At 50.7% G+C, this 18,500-nt stretch overlaps 1 protein-coding gene across 13 annotated transcripts in view; it reads left to right on the forward strand.

Moving 5' to 3' along the window:
• The first annotated feature begins 1,964 nt into the window (after positions 1–1,964).
• The window catches only part of CADPS (calcium dependent secretion activator), a 211,302-nt gene continuing 194,766 nt past the window's right edge, over positions 1,965–18,500 (forward strand). For all 13 annotated transcript variants that reach the window (XM_065642969.1, XM_065642964.1, XM_065642968.1 and 10 more), the window contains exon 1: positions 1,965–2,339. In XM_065642969.1, coding sequence (XP_065499041.1) covers positions 1,965–2,339 — 375 coding nt within the window. The remainder of the gene's footprint in view (positions 2,340–18,500) is intronic.

Here is an 18,500-nt window from a genome sequence, read left to right on the forward strand (position 1 = left end):
AACATTTATTAACATGTATAACAGGTGACAGGTATTTTGACATTTAGGAAAGAAGCAGTGCTAATTGAGCAGAAAACAAAACAAAACAAACAAACCTTGAAAACACCCACCCACCACAAATACACACATACGCACAAATGAAGTCTCAATCAGATCTGCAAATCACTGAAAATTAAAATACCGAAAACACACACACAGACAGACAACATCTTCATTGATTCATCCCTCAGAGCTGCTCCTGAAGTCTTTGACTCGCCACAGGTAATCTTCAAAGCAGAACACCATGATATCATTACACATGTAATAATTAGTGACTCGGGTGAAATATTTATTAGCACTATTGCTTTTCAATTAAGGTTTTTTAGCTGTGTCAAGGTACAAGAAGAGCTGCTTGGCAAACAGCAAACTTGCCAAGAGCCTCAAGTCTGCAGAGACAGCGGCGTCTGTGTGGGGCTGTAGGGACACTGGGAGACAGTGGTGTCAGTAGGGACATTGTGGGGACAGTGATGTCTCCCTGGGTCTATGGGAACTCAACAGTGTCTGTGGGGACACCAAGGACACAGCAGTGTCTGTGTGTGGCTGTGGGGACACTGAGGACACAGCAGTGGCTGTGGGGACACCGCGAGTACAGTGATGACTCTGTGCAGCTGTGGGGACACTGAGGACACAGCGGTGTCCGTGCGGGGACACAGAGGGCACAGCAATGTTTGTGGGGGCACCGCAGGCACAGCGATGTCTGTGCGGCTGTGGGGCCACCAAGGACACAGTGGTGTCCATGTGGGGCAGTGAGGACATCAAGGACTCAATGGTTTCTGTGGGGACACTGAGGACACAGCGGTGTCCTTATGGGGCAGTGGGGACACCGAGGACTCAACGGTTTCTGTGGGGACACTGAGGATGCAGTGGTGTCTTTGGGGATACTAAGGACACAGCAGTATCTGTGTGGGGCTGTGGGGACACTGAGGACACAGCAGTGGCTGTGGGGACACCAAGGATACAGTGATGTCTCTGTGAGGCTGTGGGGCCACCAAGGACACAGCGGTGGCTGTAGGGACACTGAGAATACAGCGGTGTCCTTATGGGGCAATGGGGACGCCGAGGACTCAACGGTTTCTGTGGAGACACCGAGGACACAGCGGTGTCCGTGTGGGGCAGTGGGGACACCGAGGACTTAACGGTTTCTGTGGAGACACCGAGGACACAGCGGTGTCCTTATGGGGCAATGGGGACACCGAGGACTCAACGGTTTCTTTGGGGACACCGAGGACTCAGCGGTTTCTGTGGGGACACGGAGGGCAAGGCTGTGTCCTTATGGGGCAATGGGGACACCGAGGACTCAATGGTTTCTGTGGAGACACTGAGGACACAGTGGTGTCCGTGTGGGGCAGTGGGGACACCGAGGACTCAACGGTTTCTGTGGGGACACCGAGGACTCAACGGTTTCTGTGGGGACACGGAGGGCACAGCAGTGTCTTGAGGGGGCAATGGGGACACCGAGGGCTCAGCGGTTTCTGTGGGGACACCGAGGACTCAGCGGTTTCTGTGGGGACACGGAGGGCACAGCAGTGTCCTGAGGGGGCAATGGGGACACCGAGGACTCAGCGGTTTCAGTGGGGACTCGGAGGGCACAGCGGTGTCCTGAGGAGACACACCCCTGCGCGGCGCCCGTGGCGGCCCCGGGCCGGCCCCAGCGGACATGCGCGGCGGGGCCGCTCCCTCGCGCTCGGCCTCGCTCTCCTCGCGCCCCGCCGTTCAGCACCGCGGCCAGCGCCCGCGCGCGCACGGGGCGGGGCGAGGGCGGGGCGGCGCGGGGGCGCGCGCGGGAGCGGCGGCGCGCGGAGCCCGAGCCCGGCAGAGCCCGAGCCCGGCAGAGCCGCGCCGAGCGGAGCCAGCGCAGAGCAGAGCCCAGCCCGGCCCCGGCCGAGCCCAGCCCGGCCCCGACCGAGCCCAGCCCGGCCGCCGCGATGCTGGACCCGTCGTCCAGCGAGGAGGAGTCGGAGGAGCTGGTGGAGGAGGGGAGCGGTAAGGAGCCGCTGGCGCCCGCCGCGGCGCGGCTCTCGCCCACCCGCCCCGGCGAGGGCCCGGGCGGCGGCGGCGGTGCCGGCGGTGGCGGCAGCAGCGGGGGGCTGCAGCCGGGCGGGCGCGGCGGTGGCGCGGCGCGGCCCGCCAGCCCCAGCCCCTCGGTGGCCAGCGAGAAGGAGAAGGACGAGCTGGAGCGGCTGCAGCGGGAGGAGGAGGAGAGGAAGAGGAAGCTGCAGCTCTACGTCTTCGTCATGCGCTGCATCGCCTACCCCTTCAATGCCAAGCAGCCCACCGACATGGCCCGCCGGCAGCAGAAGGTACCGCCGCGCCGCCTGCCCTGCCCGGCCCTCCCTGCACGGCCAGGCCGGCCCCCCCTGCCCGCACCCTGCCCCGCAGCTCGCCTGCCCGCACCCTGCCCCGCAGCTCGCCTGCCCGCACCCTGCCCCGCAGCTCCCCTGCCCGCACCCTGCCCCGCAGCTCGCCTGCCCGCACCCTGCCCCGCAGCTCCCCTGCCCGCAGCCCCATCACCCACCCCCTGCCTGCTCCTGACCTGCCCCCTGGAAGCCACCTTCCCGCCCCCTTCTCACTCCCCTAACAGCCCCTCTGCCCCTGCTCACCTACCCAAGATGTGCTCTCCTAAACACCCTCCTGCTCGCATCCCTGCCTCTCCTCCTGCCCCCTTGCCTCCATCCCCAGCAGCCCCATGCCAGCACTCCCCAGGCCCGCAGCTGCCCGGGCACCCCAAGGGCAATCCCAGCACAGGGCACCTTGGGCCCGCACAGGTGGGGTTTGCTGGCAGCAGCCCCGTCCCAGGGCACGGGGAAGCCACCTGTCCCCTTGCCAGCCCTCCATGCTGCTCCCCACCCATGCTGCTCCCCTCCTGCACGGAGCTGGTGCGCTGACATATGGCACTGCTCCTGGTTACGCAACGTTGGGATTCGGGAAGTTTGAGGTGTTGGCCATCTCAAGGTTGTCGAAATGAGAGAAATAGGTTATACTGCTGGAAAACACCAGGTGCGTGCCCTTGCCTCCTGCAAGGGGACTCTGCAACTCCATGCTCGCTGCAAAGTTTGTTTAGGTGGAAGTGCCGGTGCTGACTTGGGGAGTTACCAAGTCTCATTTCAACTTCTTGCAAGTGTTTATGTGCAGTGAGCTCCCCAGTGCTGGCTTTCTGGCAAAACGTGGCAGCAGAGCTTTGCAATGAAGTCGCTGCCACAGTCCTGACTCTTCCTCCCCGAGTGCGTCATAGCAGCAGGGCCACGCGCTGCTCCAGGCAGGGGCTGGGCAGGAGCACTTCACCTGGGCTCCCCAGCCCGAGGAGCCGTCTTGGAGCTCATCTCTCCACTGAGGCACGAGCTCAGGGGCCAGGGCAGAAATTAAGTTTCTCCGGGATGCGGACATGGGCGCCTTTTACCAAAATGCAGCCAAGTTTTTCCTTGTGGCAGCCAGAGTTAGATCCATGATGGGACACAGCTCTCTGGAATGGCTGGTTGATTGCTTTCTCCGTTTTCAATTAAGTTTCCTAGACTGCACTTTTAGCCTTGATACTGTTCTGGATTCACAGATGACCTTTACAAATCAGGCAGACTCCTGGATGTATTGATGCAAACGGCATTCGGTTCTGCTACACCACAGGACTATTATTAGTCATTGCAACATACGGAGGTAGGAAAGTGTATCCGTACTGCATGTAGTTTAAAGGCAATATAGGACAATCTGGTGTTGCTGAAAGGTTGAATGATCTGCTTTTGTTTGCTGAGCAAAGTGCATAGCTGAAAATATAGCAAGGTTTGGAGAATTTTTTTTTTTTAATTTGCCTATGACGCTTTTCAATAGATTCTGGATTTTCAAAGTTGTTTTGCCTTTTGTTTTCTGTGCAACTTCTCCATGTTTGAAAACAGTGATGGAATTTAAGTAATTGCTAGTTGTGCAGGAATTAAAACAAACAAACAAGCCCTGGGACTGTTGCTCAAATAAAAGTGAACTGAAATTGAAAAGGAGTTTTTCCAAAGGAGCTGGCAGTGTCTGAGCAGTCTGGAGAGTAGTGGCTGGGAAGAAGGGCAATTCGCAGTCCATGAAATCCAAATACTGTGCTTTGAAGGGACAGAATGAGGAGAGGGAAAGAAGAGGGGACAATAAAGTACAGGTGAAACAAAGAAATTAGGAGCAATGAGAAAAATTATAAACTGGCAGCAATACTTGAGGGAATAGGGAAGTTACACAGGATCTTGTGAGGAAATAATCCATTCTCTGTGAAATGAAGAACATCAGGAAATGTGTGTGGCTTATTTATACAAATAGCTAAAATAGGTGTGTCTCGGGGGTTTACCGTCTCCCCTCAAACTTAGCAGTGAGGTGGAATTGGGAGAGCTAAATTTAACTTGACAACACATGTCAAATTAAATTCACTCTTAAAGGTGAATACTTTCTGGGTTTTTGTCTTCTGTATATCCCTATATTCAGTTGTTGTGTGGGTTCCTGGGAGTAAATCCTTGCCCTTTTTCCTTAGCCAAGACTTCTGTTAAAGTAAATTAAAGGACTGTCAGAGCCCAGAGTCTGTCGCTGGACTCCATGTGCTCCTCTGCTTTCCTCACACATCCCGCTGGGAAAGGCCACCCTTCCTTCTCTGCCTCGAGGGGAACCAAAGGGTGGTGGTGAGGGAAACATTGCCTCTTGGGCACCGAGCTTCTGTCATGGTGGTTCTGCGAGGTCGAATGGTCTCTGTGGAGACTTTGTATATTGGTGGGCCTTTGGTAGCAATGGAAATACTAGATGCTCCAAGACTCATCAGGGTGAAGCAAATGCATTTTGCTTCTCAGGGGAAAGGTGGGAGAAACTCAGTTTTTGGTCCTGCTCTGGTGGGAGCTATTGCCTCAGTTTCCCCATCGGTTGGGTGGAGGGCAAATGGCTTCCTTCTCCATGTGTCAGTTGCCTCTCCACCCTCGCAGCCTGTCATTTGCAAGGGAAGGGTCTTATCCTGGGAGAAATGGGAAGCAGAAAATCCCCAAGTGTTGTCATTTGCAGCCCCGGTGTTGCACGGGGCCAGTGTGCAGGAGATGCACGGGGGGGCCTGAGATGGGCTGTATTGCATGCAGCCCCCACCAAGCCCCTGGAGCCCAGGCTGCTTTCATAGCTTCATCATCGTCTTTGCAATTTTCTCAGAAAAGAAAGCAATAGATTTTGTTGAGGTTGCAGCACTGAAGTTCTTTCCTGCACTGAAAGTCTCTATGGTACCTCCTCCGAGGCATGTAATCCTCCCTCCTTGATCCTGCAGCGCTGCTGTATCAGAGCTGGATGGTACCCTAAGCCCCGGGGGCTGCGCGTTACGGTGGTGTGATGCACAGGCACCGCAGGTACCGGTTATGTAGCAGCATCCCTGTTGTGTAGTGCTTGGGAGCTGGAAAACACAGCCCGGTGTTTTCCAGCACCGGTGAACCACCTTGGAATAAAGGGAAGTGTGTACTTAAGGTAGTGTTGCAACAGAAAGATAATAATAAATTGTAACGTATATGAGAGCTAAGAGAGCAGTGGAAGTGTGTGAATGGATGACATAGCTGGGTATATACTGCACATGGGCATGATGGTGTTGCTTGTTTACACCAGTAACAAACTGTTTCAAATTTCAAGATGAATTCAAGCAAATGCCACTCAGAGCTGCTACTTTTCTGATCTTGACACCCCAGAAATTTCAGCAACAGAGTAAAAATTGTTTTTTAGATTAGTGTGTTCAAGCCTACACCTCTGATTCAGGTTTATCTTGATGTTTATGTGTTAAGGCTCCACTTGAGTAACTACACATCTGTGATGTCTACTTGTAAGTTATTTTATTTACATCTCACTAGTATTGCTTCCTAAGGAAAAAAAAAGCTTAATAGATACCCGCCTGTGCTGTCTTGCTTCCCACTTGGATTTCTTTTTAAGCCACCACTGAATTCCAGACACATTTGACAGGCAGACACTGCTCTGCAAGATGCTTATCTCTTAAAAGCATAGTGAAAATAAGGAGATCTGTATTTATCTCCTGTCCCAGGTGGGAGGAGGGTGGCAGTGAGCGGGCAGCGCTTACCAGATGCTGGGGAATCTGAGCAAGAGACCTCCTGAATGTGTGGCCTGGGAGGAAATGTTCCCATCGGAGCTTACACCTTGCCGGACACTGAAGGCTCCAGCCTTGTGATGCAGCTCAGGAGGAAAACAACTTTGCCAGCTCTGTTGCTCTCAGAACAATGTGTCTTAGTACCACAGATGGCACTTAGCTTGGTAATTGCTTGCCCAGGATGTATTTAGTCTTTTCTCTAGCTCATGCTGACTTGTTGGAAGTAGAGTTGAGATGACCAGCCATGCTCTGTGCCTCTACCCACTTGATCCCAACTGTCTGAAGCTTTTGGGAGGAGAGCTCGACCTGGGGAAATCGCTCAATGTATATGTCTCTGAAGTGATGCAGACCAAGCACCCTCAGATGTGGGTTATACTTCTTGCTAAATACCTCCAAAGCATGGCAGCCAAAAGGCACAGCACAACTCGGGAATCAGCGTTTGCTCATCCGAAATAGCATAAATTGAGCGATCTTCTCCATATTATCACCAGCCCCTTGAAAACACTCAGTGGGAAAGGGGCAGCAGGAGGAACTCGTTAGGAGATAAAACCTGGCAAGCACATTAGGTCAGTCATCACCACAGCTGTGGTTGCCACCACCTGTTTTCTTCCCCACAGAACAAGGGAACAGGCAGGTGGCACATGGGAGAGTAAATCAGTTCCCAGCAGGATAAATGTGGGATGAAAAAAAGTTCCAGCTTAGTTACAGATTACTGGAGCTGCTCCTGGGAGAAATGGCTTGTGATCTGGGTCCTTGTGTAAGCCTGTGGGATGACATCGGGTGCATTAGCAAAATTTTCAGGCAAATTCAGCAAAGTGCCTAAGCTTGTGCTTTGCCGAATGGTGATTGATTTAAGCATGATGCTTGATGCAGAACAGGTGTGAGGGATCAGAAACTCTGTTAAATGGGTTACAATGCATCTTAAAGTATTGAATTTCTGCCATTTTGGCATGCATGCAGATGCTGCAACAGCTAGGAATGTAGTAAAGCTTGTGCAGCCTTCCAAATAATCACATATTTCTTCCCAATCATTGGCTGGGTTGTTACTTTCATGCCATATTTACAAAAGTTTTCTCTTAAAACCACCAACATGTTGGTCTTCTGGGACAGACCATGACTCAGGTAGCACTGGGATTGTTTTAGCATCTTTCTGATGGAGGAACTGTGATTTTTATGGTCAGATTCTGCTTTGCTGGCCCCAGGAAACCCTTGGTGGTGTGGTTTTCTCAGCACAGCAGAAGAAAGGTGCAGACGATGCTCTGCCGCTTTTTTGTCTGTTCCTCAGTTGCTCTCTTGTGCCACTTAAGGAAATGCAAGGTCCAGGCAGGTCTCAAGCATGAGCTGGACCCCATGCACAGCTCTGTAGTTGCATCAAAGCTTGCAATGCTATGCCCATAAAAACCTGGCCACCACTGCCAACAGATGAGATCTGTGCATGTGGTTGAGCTCTCGGCTTAGGCTGTCCCCAGGCCAGCTCTGGGCTAGCTCTGAAGTGAAGACAAACCTGCCCACTGCCTGGAGAGCATTGCCATGGGGAAAAAGGTCTGGCACATCTGAGAGGTGATGTTCCATAGCAGTTTGGAGTGCAGGACGTGATTGTTGTGCTCAGAGTGTCTGGAATCCACAGAAAATGGTTATTTTCAGTTAAAACACTTATCATTTATTTTGCCGGTGCCTTATCTTAATTTAATTCTAGCAGGTATTAAATATTTGTCATACTTTGGCTGTTGATATACTTGCAGCGTATAGGATTGGGAAGCAGGTAATGAAATAGGCTGTGAGCTTGGTCTTTGGCTTTTGCAAAACTTTGCAGTTTCTGATTCACAGCCTCACAATTCAGTTATTGTGGACGGCACCTCTCAGGCCAGAGATGTTGTGAATGAAGAGTGGGGAAGACCCATCAGATCGTTTAGCTTCAACCCCTGCGAAAGCCCATCATTTCCAAAAGGTAATATTTATGGCCTTGCTTTGCATAGTCTAGACGCTCTCCCTGAAGCAGTTTGCCTTTTGCACAACTTGTAATTCCTTCTGCTGAATGATGAGTCACTTGTTCTCCATTCACCTAAGTGAGAAGCAGACAGATAGTCATTTCCCTATGTCATTTTTTGTTAGCCGGAGAAGTATTTAATTTGTTTTTAGTGTGGTTTAGTAGGAGCCCAGCCATCACAACACTGGTACTAGCAGTGTATGCATACAGACCCCTTACAGCTACTGCCAATGCTTTAGTCCAGGCGGGTACAAGACAAACCACCTATTTCTATTTAATTATGTGAACCCAATTAATATGTGAATTCCAATCAATATAGTATAATCAATAAAGCTGTTGCTTGGTTGGTGTCAATGTGAATTCAGCCAGTGGCTTCAGCAGCTCCAGGGTTTCATAAACAAAGTGATCTCTAGGAACCGTGTATATTTTAGTGTGTCTTTTAAAACTAATTAAAACGGTAGGATTCCTTTGAAGAAGGAGTTAAGGAGACCTTTCCTGGTCCTCTCAATTTGTCACCCAGGAGGATGGTTGGCTCCTCAGAGGTGGGCTTTGATGGGTGGCCCCTCAAAGGTCTTGCCTTCCTGGAAACAGAGCATGGTGAGGTGCAAGGGAAGGTGTCACCTTGCTCCCCAGCTCCTGGAGAGCCTGGTGCAGGCACTAGAAGACAAGTAGAGCTCGTCTCCTCACCCTGCCCACTCCACACAGCAAGTGGGTCAGAATTGGACCACCCTTCTTGCAGGGCATGCTCTGAGGACCAGGGTCTAGCTGTGTCTTCATGAAGGTGGAAGGGGGCAGATGCAAGAGGTGGCAGGTTCCTGGGGACTTTCCTTGTGTCGTTACCCTGTAGGTACAGAAAAAAATACATGGAGCATCCTAACCTGGTACTTGCTTTGGCAGAAGTTATTTGTGGGTACAGGATACTTGAGGTGCTTTGACTGGGTTTTCTTCTGGATTGGGTGGGCTTCATTCTTAAAACCAGGCATAAGTGGAGTTGCTGAGTGTTGGATGTGAACATGTGCAATTGGTGTTTGAAAAGGTGCTTTCAGTGATAATGTTTGGTATTGTTTGTGATTCAGGATGATAAAGTCAGATGTTTTCTAGATTTTAAACACCTGAGTCAAAATGTTATGCAAATGTTTATTCAGCTTGGGGAAAGTGATGCTGTGTTTGCAGTTGTCATAGTTCAAAACCTGTCTATCTCACAGTCAGGTTAGGAGCCTGGACTTCTAGTACTGTGAAGTATATCCTCGCTCTATATATCATTTTATATATCTATATCTGTATCTATATCTATCTCCCCCTCGTGAGGGGACATTAGTACAGGCTGCCTCCAGCCTGGAGGGTTTAGAAAACCGCCCTGACACACAGCTCAGTGATTTCACCCACATGCTTCATGACAGTTGCGTGACCACAAACGTTCAAACGCTGAGCATCTGCCCATACCCAAATGTTAGTGTTTAATGAAGAAACTTAATGACATCCAGATTTAGTCATGTTTTTCCTAGGCCGAAGTGTGTGGCTTTTTAATGATGGTACTGCGATGTTTATATTTGGGGACTGGAGGTGTGGTGTGCAGATCTTGAAGGAATCCCATTGACTTTGATAGGACTTTGGCCTCATGCCGCAACACGTTTGTACCAGTATCCTGGCAAACAGGGCTGCCCAGTAACGGTCCAGCAGTGGCTTTTAATGATCTGCTGTGCTGAATTAGGGTGATGTTCACCAAAGGGCAGGGTACTCTTTGTCTTCAGAATACGATGAGACAATCTTCACATCTAGCTTTGCCTGTAGACCCCCTGTTTCCATCTTCTGCTTCCTTTTTGGGAGGGATTTTGGTCCACACGTGATGATGTAGGAGCAAGCACTGGCTATAGACTGGATCTGGCCCTGTACAAGCATGGAGCAGTGACCACATCATCTACTGCTTGTCTTCAGCCTGGGGAAGGATCATGGTGGGGGAAAAACTCAATAAACATTTTTGCAGTGGAAAAGAAGCATTTGTTTTGGATGTTGTCATTGCCTAACGTACTTCTGCAGGAGAAAGAAGCCCTGTATCCAGCGCAGCCACAGCACTGTGATGTGCAGAAGCTCGGCTCAGTCCCTTAGAGTGGGGCTCATAGGGAGTGGTTTTGCTCCCAATTGCCTGTCTGGCAGAGGAGAGGAAGGTAATAGGAAGGAAAGGCTGATCTCCAAGCTCACACCCTGAGGAACTATTGATAGAAGAGGCTATTTGTTAAGAAATGTCTTACTGGAGAAGATGGCACTGGAAGTCTGCAGATCCTGTAAGTTTGTGCTAACCACTCATGTTTATTACTTGCAATTATTTGCAATCAATGAGCTGTGCGTGGCTCACCGACTCCTGTAGGAAGCGATTCTCCCTTCCCTGGGGAATTTATGGTGTTACCAGTCCAGATGATGCTAAGTCAGCATTGCCCTGAGATACCCAGGAAAAATCCTGCACCCCAACACACAGCCTCGCCCACCTCCATATCTTGGGGAGTAGCCCCCTGCTTTCCTTGTTGCTGCTCGGAGAGGGGTGGCAATTTGCCTCTTTTGGGAAGGATGTGAGTGTGGGTGCATGAGGGTCTTTTTGGAGCCTGGGGGGTCACAGCTGACATACAGGCTCTGTCTGGGAGCAGGAGGGTACAGTCTGGCTGTGCTCTCTGCCTGGCTGGTGGCACCATGGTGAGATAAAGGGACTTGGGTTTGATATTTGGCTGTCAGAGGAAACACGAACCAGTGCTCCTCAATACAGCACCGTGCTCACTGAAGTGAGATACAATATTAGCTCAACACAGAGACAGGTTTTGGGTCAAAACCTTATTTTTCCGTCCTGTATAAGGAATGCATTTTTCTGTAGGTGTCCTCACTGTCCCTTCTACCACCTGTCTCATTTCCAATAGGACTGGTGCTTCTCTTGGAAACAAACTCTTATCCCAAGGAGAGATTCAGGGGAGCCCTGTGCAGCCAGTTGGCCAGTTAAAGCAAAATACTGCAAAGGCATTTTGGGAGAAGGTTTCTGGGCTTGTTCTGGCTGATCTTGGCAGGTGGCTGTGGAAGGGAGAAGCTCTTCCACAAGCAGCGGGCCAGATGTAGCCCATGTGCCGTTCAGTGCTCCGTTTGGATGGCTGTGTCTGATGGATGGGGGCTGGGAAGGAGAGGGAGTTCAGACGTTACGTTTTAGGCACAAAAAATATCGGGCGATTTGGAAGAAACTAAGTGAAGCTGTTCAGAAGTTCCCTTGGGACTGCTGTTGATGCTGACGGGGCTAGCTTTTGCAAGAAGGGGATGTTGCTTTGCCTGGTGTGCCCTGGGGAGGGTCAGCTGCTTTCGCACCTCAGCAGCAGAGGATTTAGGCAGCTGCAAGGTGATGCATACATCGCACAACGTCAAGCAAAAGGCAAATTTCGTCTAAGATGTCAAATATCCTTTCCTGGTTCAGCAAGAGGGAACAAATGCTTTGTATATTGCACACACTGGGGTTGGCTTTTATTGCCTGCACCCCTAGATTTCTCCTCCCTCTCAGCAGGCTGCTCGACGACAGACTCATTGCTGCCTCGGAAGGAAGCTAATGGGGTGACGCAGCAGGAGCCAGCTGCTTTGCTACCTGCATGGTGACAATGCAAGGATGAAGGAAGGACACAGCCAACACTTCTTCAGCCATGGGCAAGGCTGCGTGACCTGCCAGCGGTGCGTGCTGCAAAAAACAGCGTTTTGCCTCCCACCGCCTGCACCGCAGACCACCCTCTGCCAGCGGGACCTCCAGGCAGAAGCCATCTGCTGTTGTTATCTGGGGATGTGCAGCTGTCTGAGCTGCACGGGGTGGTTTTTTGGTGCATAGCCAAGAGCTAGCTGGAGTTAGGACTGCAGAGACTTTGTGTGTGCTCAGTCATTTGCGAGGGCAGAGCAGCTCCCGAGCGTGAATCGATGCTGATGCTCTGCGGTGGGAAGGAGCGGGGAGCTGGGAAGGGCACTCGTCCTGGCTGAGGGAGTTTGGAGCTGGGAACTGATCGCTTTGCTCCCTCCTTTTCTCAGGCCTTTCGTGCTTCAGTCTGCAAATTTTCCCCCTCCAGAAGGATATCTGTGTAGGAGCTGGGGCAGGGAGGAGGGATTGCTCACAGTGTGGCTGTGTTTTCCTTTTCCACCTCCCCTTTGCTCTGCAGCAAGTGCAGCCTGGGGCCGTGCAGGGATGGTGGGGAATAATACTTTTCTAGCGTCTAGCTGTCTCCAGAGAGAACTGATGTCCTCAAAAAACTCGAGTTGATTGTGCAGTGGTAGTTTATGTTGACCAGGGATCTGCCCAGTGTGATTTCTGCTTATTGGTGGTTTCCCTGGACTTCAGTGGTGCCTTCTACTCTTAAAGATGTTGGTCATGATGCTGCAAAGACCCTGCCCTTACCTTTGACTAGGGTCTTGTGTGTTTTATCTGCTCTGAGGGTTCCTCTGAGGGACCTCTTTTGGCATGTTCTCCCACGACCTGAGCTGTGTGCCTGGCTGGGAGAGAGTGTCGGGACAGTCGGTGCATTTACTCCAGCCTGTCTGGCCTGGGGAGGGAAGGCTGGGCAGGAAGCATGCTCAAGTGGGTTTGGCATTTGAATTCCACTTTTAAACCTCTCTTTTTGCTTGCTATTAAATGCTGTTACAGGTGCGTGTGTGCACACGCTCGTGAAAGGGTTGTGAGCTGAGCAGGGCAGGATCTCTGGGTGCTGGAGAGCAGCATGGTTGGGGACTCTCTCCATCAATAGCGGCAACCTCTGAACTGCCGGGATCCCAGTGCCATACATATTGCTGTCTGACGTACAATGGATGTTCATTTCTAAGGCTATTTCACATCTCTGCTGCTGAACTTTTGTCTGGAGTTCATTGAGCTCAGACCTCTAAAGCCTCTGTTGTAAAGCTTGTGCTTGGTGCATACTTCATGCAGAAGGATGTATGTGATTGATAGAAATTCCTCTTCTAATCTCATATCTCTGTAAACTCTCTTCTCTCAGCTTCTGTCTCACACCAGAATATTCTTGTCGGCACAGAAGTCACCCCAAAAGTGAATCAGATCCTGCTGAGCGGGACAGTCTTCCCACCACCTATTTATAGTGCATGCAATTACCCTCCATGCATCTCAGAACTCTAATTGCCTTTTTATTGCTGTTTAGCAGTGTGTTAAAGGTTTTTGAATGCTCACGCCTTGTTTTCTCATTAGCTCTATTTATTCCTCCTTTGGCTCCCTTCCTCAACCTCATCAAATTTAGCATCTTCTCCTTGCCTTTGGGGCCTCGGGCTGCTCTGCCACTTCTTTCTTCTTCTCCCGTGTCCTTTCATATGTTGCTGTTCCAGATGCTCTGTGTTTCCCATTCTTGCTCTGATGTGTTGTCGGGGCCCATCTCCTGGAATGGGCTCTGCGATGCCCTGCCAGCGATCCCTGTGCTGGGCAGGTTGGCTCAGACAAGACACTTCGGTGTCTCCTAAGGCAACTGCCTTGCATTGGGCAGGGCTGGTTAGTGCGATGAGGCTTCCTGCGCAGTTAAGGGCAGGTACATGTTCCGGGAATGGATAGCAATGATTAGGATCCTTGAAAGGAGCTGGTACTCGGGACTGGGAGTTGTTAAGCAAGGCAGGAGGCAGGCAGAGTCGCTTGAGGTCCCCTTTGTGGATTTATTTTGCCAGGGTGGCCCAGGAGCTGGCCCCCTCCCTGGGCTGCGTCTGTACCAGGCAGGAGGCAGCAGAAGCCACAGGGGTCAATCCAGACACAAATACTGTGCCTCTTCAGAGCCTTGTGGCTTGCTGGGGGGTGTGGTGCAGACACTGCCTTGCTGAAACCAGTGTGGTCCCGGTGGGGCTGGATTGCTGGTGCAAAAAGCAGCCGTGCTTTTCTAGGAGCTGAGAGCTTTGTAATGTCCCAGTGCTGCTGTGATGGCATCGCCAGCGGCCCCCACCTGGCACAGCCCTTCTCGAAAGCCACAGTGTGTTGGGGTGGGGGCATGTACAACTGGTATCACTGGGATGGGGTTTTTTTGTGTGTATCCTGTATCTGTTTTCACTGGTCTGCTCTCTCTGGCCACAACAACGTGGGCTTTGTGCTTGTACAGCACCTGGCACCCTGGGTAGATAGCTGGGAGCAAACAGTAGCCTGGGTTTGTCTCATAGTCTCTGAGTGCAAAGTCCTTTTCAATGTTATTTGCTTTATGTTTTAGCCTTGTTGTGTGGCATTTCCATAGCTTGAATTAATTTAATTATTCCCTGAGGTGCTTGCTTACTCACAGTTGTCCGGGACTTCATTGCCCTCCTCTTGTGCATTGAGGAGCCCACACAACTCTGAATCATCAGTAAATGTAATCGTGGTGCTTGATGTTTGTTCTTCCAAGTCCACGATATATGCAATAAATGAAACTGGTCTTAATACCGATTTGTGCCTCCCCTTTCTGCACCTATTATGTTCCCAAAAGCTTCTGAGCTGCATATGGCCCCACCACTCAATCTTAACAGCATTCATATTGACCAGAGACATTAATATTTTATGTAAAATTGGATCAAAAGCTTTCTTACCCTATAGGTAATTTATGTCCAGAGTTTGCCCCCAACAGCCTTAGTGCATCTGCTAAGCATGATGTCAGCTCAGTGAGGACTTGGTGACCAGACTGAGTTCAGCAGCATCCCTGCCCGCATCCCTGCCCGCATCCCGTATTGTCCTGTGACCCAGCGGTACTTGCGCTGTGGGCTGTGCAGTGCTGCCCCAGGCTGGCATCCTCACTGGTGTGCTCCAGCTGAGTACAGGGGTTCATTAGTCAAAGAGCAGATTACTGAACTGAAACAGGGACTGGAGCTCCCTGGCCTGGGAGGGGGTTTGTTCTTTCATGTTCCTTGTGCTCTTGGGCAAAAGCAGAGCTTGGCAGTTTGGGTGCTGGTTGGGGGGCTTGGGTTTGGGTGGGATTACAGGCTCAGCTCCCTGCTCACTCCTTCACAAGCTCACGCAATTCTCCAGCTCTTTCTCAAGCTGCCATCAATAAAAAGGTGATGAAAATATTTCTCTTTCCTCCATAGAGCTCTGGAAGACAGTGAGAGCTTATGAGATGCTGAGTTAATTGCTCAGCACTGGGTGTGCAGGTCCCCAGGAGCATGAGGACCAGGCTCGGTGAGAACGGCTGTGCTGTAGCTCAGACACACGCTGACACTGAGCATCCCTGGGCTGCCCCTTCTGCACTTGCTGTGTCCTCCGAGCAGCCTCTACAGCTGCTCCCTCTTATAATAAGATAGTTAATAGTCTTGCATAATTCATACTTACAAGCCGTATGTGCTTGATGATAAAAGGAGCCAATTTTTAATTTACACACGTGGGGTTTCATATAGATCTTAACGACTCTATGCACAATAACTGTGCACCCTTTCCTCCTCTCTGTTTGCATTTGGGAAGGCAGGCAGCGGGCTGCTCGGTGTTGCCATGCACGAGGGAGGGCACACCTGGCCCACAGCTCGGTCTTCTGTCCCCTCCAGAGCTTGTCACGAGTGCTGCCCTCCTTGAGGAGGGTGCAGCAGGGAGAATTGCACCACGATGCAGAAGCAGGACAGGAAAATCTTCAGCCTTGTTGCTCCACTTTTCTCTTTCCTGTTAATGCTCTCTAAAACCGTAACTGCTATATGAAAGGAAGGCAGCCTGCAGCGCTGAGCCTGGGTTTGCATTGCTGGGAGGCAGCGAGGCTCTGCTGCAGGCGGGTGCTCTCTGGATGCAGATGCACGTGCTCCGGCTGCCCTTGCTTAGGGCACTTGGTGCGAACTGAGTCCAAGGCTTCCAGATGTTTGTCCCATGGTGATGGCTAAGGCTTGCAGGGCCAAACAAAACGGAACTTACGAGAGATGGGCATTTAAACCAGGGGAACAGCTCAGCTGCCCTCCATTTAAGCCCATATGAGCAGGAGAAGAGTAAGAGCCCCAATTTTTTTCCTATCAGCCAAATGCACAGGAATCAGTGACCAGCAAGAAGCAGATGGTTTGCTGTTGCTGTGCCCTTCCTTTTGATTGCTGCAGGTCTGAGAGGGAGGTACAGCTACTCCAGCAGTGTGGCAAATCGTCTCCATTTATCTTGCGGTGTTATGCCTCGATGATGTCAGATGGTCTCTTTACATTGTATATATATTCAGACTAAGCAAATCACAGTGTTTTTTCCATGAAAATTTAATGATGAAAGATGACACTATAAGTGATTTTTTTTTTCTTTTTTGTTTTAACCAATTGTTTTATTTGCTTTATAACCATCACACTAATGGTAATAATCTTTCCTTGCTGTGGCTCAGGAGAACAGATGTGCCTTTTGAATCTTTTTTTTCACCTAGACAGAATCTTTTTTTTTTTTCCTACAGCTCTGATTACTAGCTTTGCAATTCTGTGACCTATATTCAAGGTGAAACTTGTGATAAATGTTTGCTTTGGGGAGAGAGGCACAACCATGTTTTTGAGAAGATTAAGGCCTGTCAGGCAGCAACTCTCATTTCAATTAGATGTCAAAATGCAAATCATCCAGGCTTCAGAGCATGTCAAGGTGAGAGCAGAAAGGACTTTAATCCATTCTGAGATTAAGTTGAAATTGTTGTGCACTTTAATTGTTCTTAGTCAGTTATGCTGGCTAGGAATGGTGTGAGGGTAAGTCAAAGTTGTGCAGGAAAATCCTTCAATGATGTTTCTGCCATGTGTTAAAAGGCTTGCTGGCTGCTTGTAGTACTTGCTCATTCAAAGGGCTGTCATCCCTCAAATGACAGAAAAATTACTCTGACAGTTGCAGCTGTAATGACAGCTCCCCTGATTTTAATAGCTCAGTTATTATTTATTCATTTTTGCATTGGTTATTAGCAGGTAAGAGGTGTGTGAGCAGTGCTGCAGTGTGCCCAATGCGGGGGCACAGGCTGCACTTTTGGCTTAGCATCCCTGTGTCACATCTGGGGAACACGTGAGGACACAGTTCCCCCCCCTGCCCCACACACACTTGCTTTGCCCTGGGGAGCCCCGGCTGCCAGGGGTGCGGTGGTGGGTGCCCGGGCTTTGCAGCGTGAGGCTGCAGGGTGGCTGCAGAGGGTGTTCCCAGCTCAAAGTGTTCCTGTCTGCTTGGTGATGCTGCTGGCTCCAGGTGTTTTGACCAGAAAAACGATAAAACCCGGAAGGTTTTAAGGCTGGGGTCACAGAGGTGCATCCTTCAGGGTTTGTCTAGATGGCCTCTCGGTGCTTTTGGTTAAATCAACTTCTTTCGTGAGTTGGGAAGGACACCTTAAAAACCAGGCACGTTCTTAAAGCAATTAAAAAATCCAGCAAAGGCAGAGGCAATACAGGTGCTGTGGCTGGACCTCCCCCAGGTGACCGACCCTGCTCCCTGTCCTGGCCAAGAGCCACCACCGAGGTCCCTCTGGACAGGCAGGATAAACCTTGGGCAGGGCAGCAATGCTGAGCGGGACCACGGCCAAAGGCTGCTGAGCATCAGCATCACTAAATAGCAGGACTGGGGGTTTTCCCATGACACTGGTGCCTTTGGGAGAGACGGTGCCTGGAGCCGAGAGCACAGCTTGCTAAAGCAGAAAGGAGCACGGCAGCCCCAGGACTTTGGAGACTGGAGGGTGGAATTGCTCACGCAGACACTTGGTGCAGCTCAGGTAGGTGCTTGGGGTGCTTTTCTTCCCTTTGCTGGTCTTGAAATGGTGAATGAAAGAGCTGGGGTGCTGGGAACGCTCTGAAATATTTTCCTATCCTCTGCTTGAAGAGACGTTACAGTTTTAGAAAATATTAGGTAAATGAAAGATAAAATTTTCTACTTTTCAGTCTTCTTTTCATATATTTGCTTCTCAGCAAACATTAATGAAAAAAGTGGGGGTGAGAACCAGCAAAAAACAACTTGGCCCTGTTGAAACCACGCATACAAGGTCATAGCTGTTTATGTAGCAAATCTCACAGGACTTGAAAAATGTCCTTGCTGTCGTCTTGTGCAGTTTATCAGGGATGTTTATGGAGTCACAGCACTACTTTGCACCAGAGATGGCAACCATACACTCTGGCTGTACATCATGCCTCTTTTTTTACCCAGCTTGGATGACTACAGTTTGTAGATAAAAGGCTTGTAAGCTCAATGAAAAAATAGCAAAAATGTGAATTACGCAGCTGTTTTCAAAGCAGAACAATTATGGTTGCTTGTAGACTTTGCACTAGAAAAACTGCTGTAGACAGAGAAGCTCTACTAACGTCTGTGTTGTTGGGAGCTGGACCTTGCCTGAAGGGCATTCACAGGCACCCCGTGTCACCCCCTTCCCAAGGGAGCTGAGCAGCCGGTGGGTCCCCCGTGGCTGGCGGGTCCCCCCAGCCCCGCTGGGCAGGGGCTGTGTTTGCAAGGCAGAGCTGGGCATCGCGCTGGGGAGCTGCTGGGAGTCGGGG

Source organism: Caloenas nicobarica, chromosome 11, assembly GCF_036013445.1.
Source record: "Caloenas nicobarica isolate bCalNic1 chromosome 11, bCalNic1.hap1, whole genome shotgun sequence".
Taxonomy (NCBI): domain Eukaryota; kingdom Metazoa; phylum Chordata; class Aves; order Columbiformes; family Columbidae; genus Caloenas; species Caloenas nicobarica.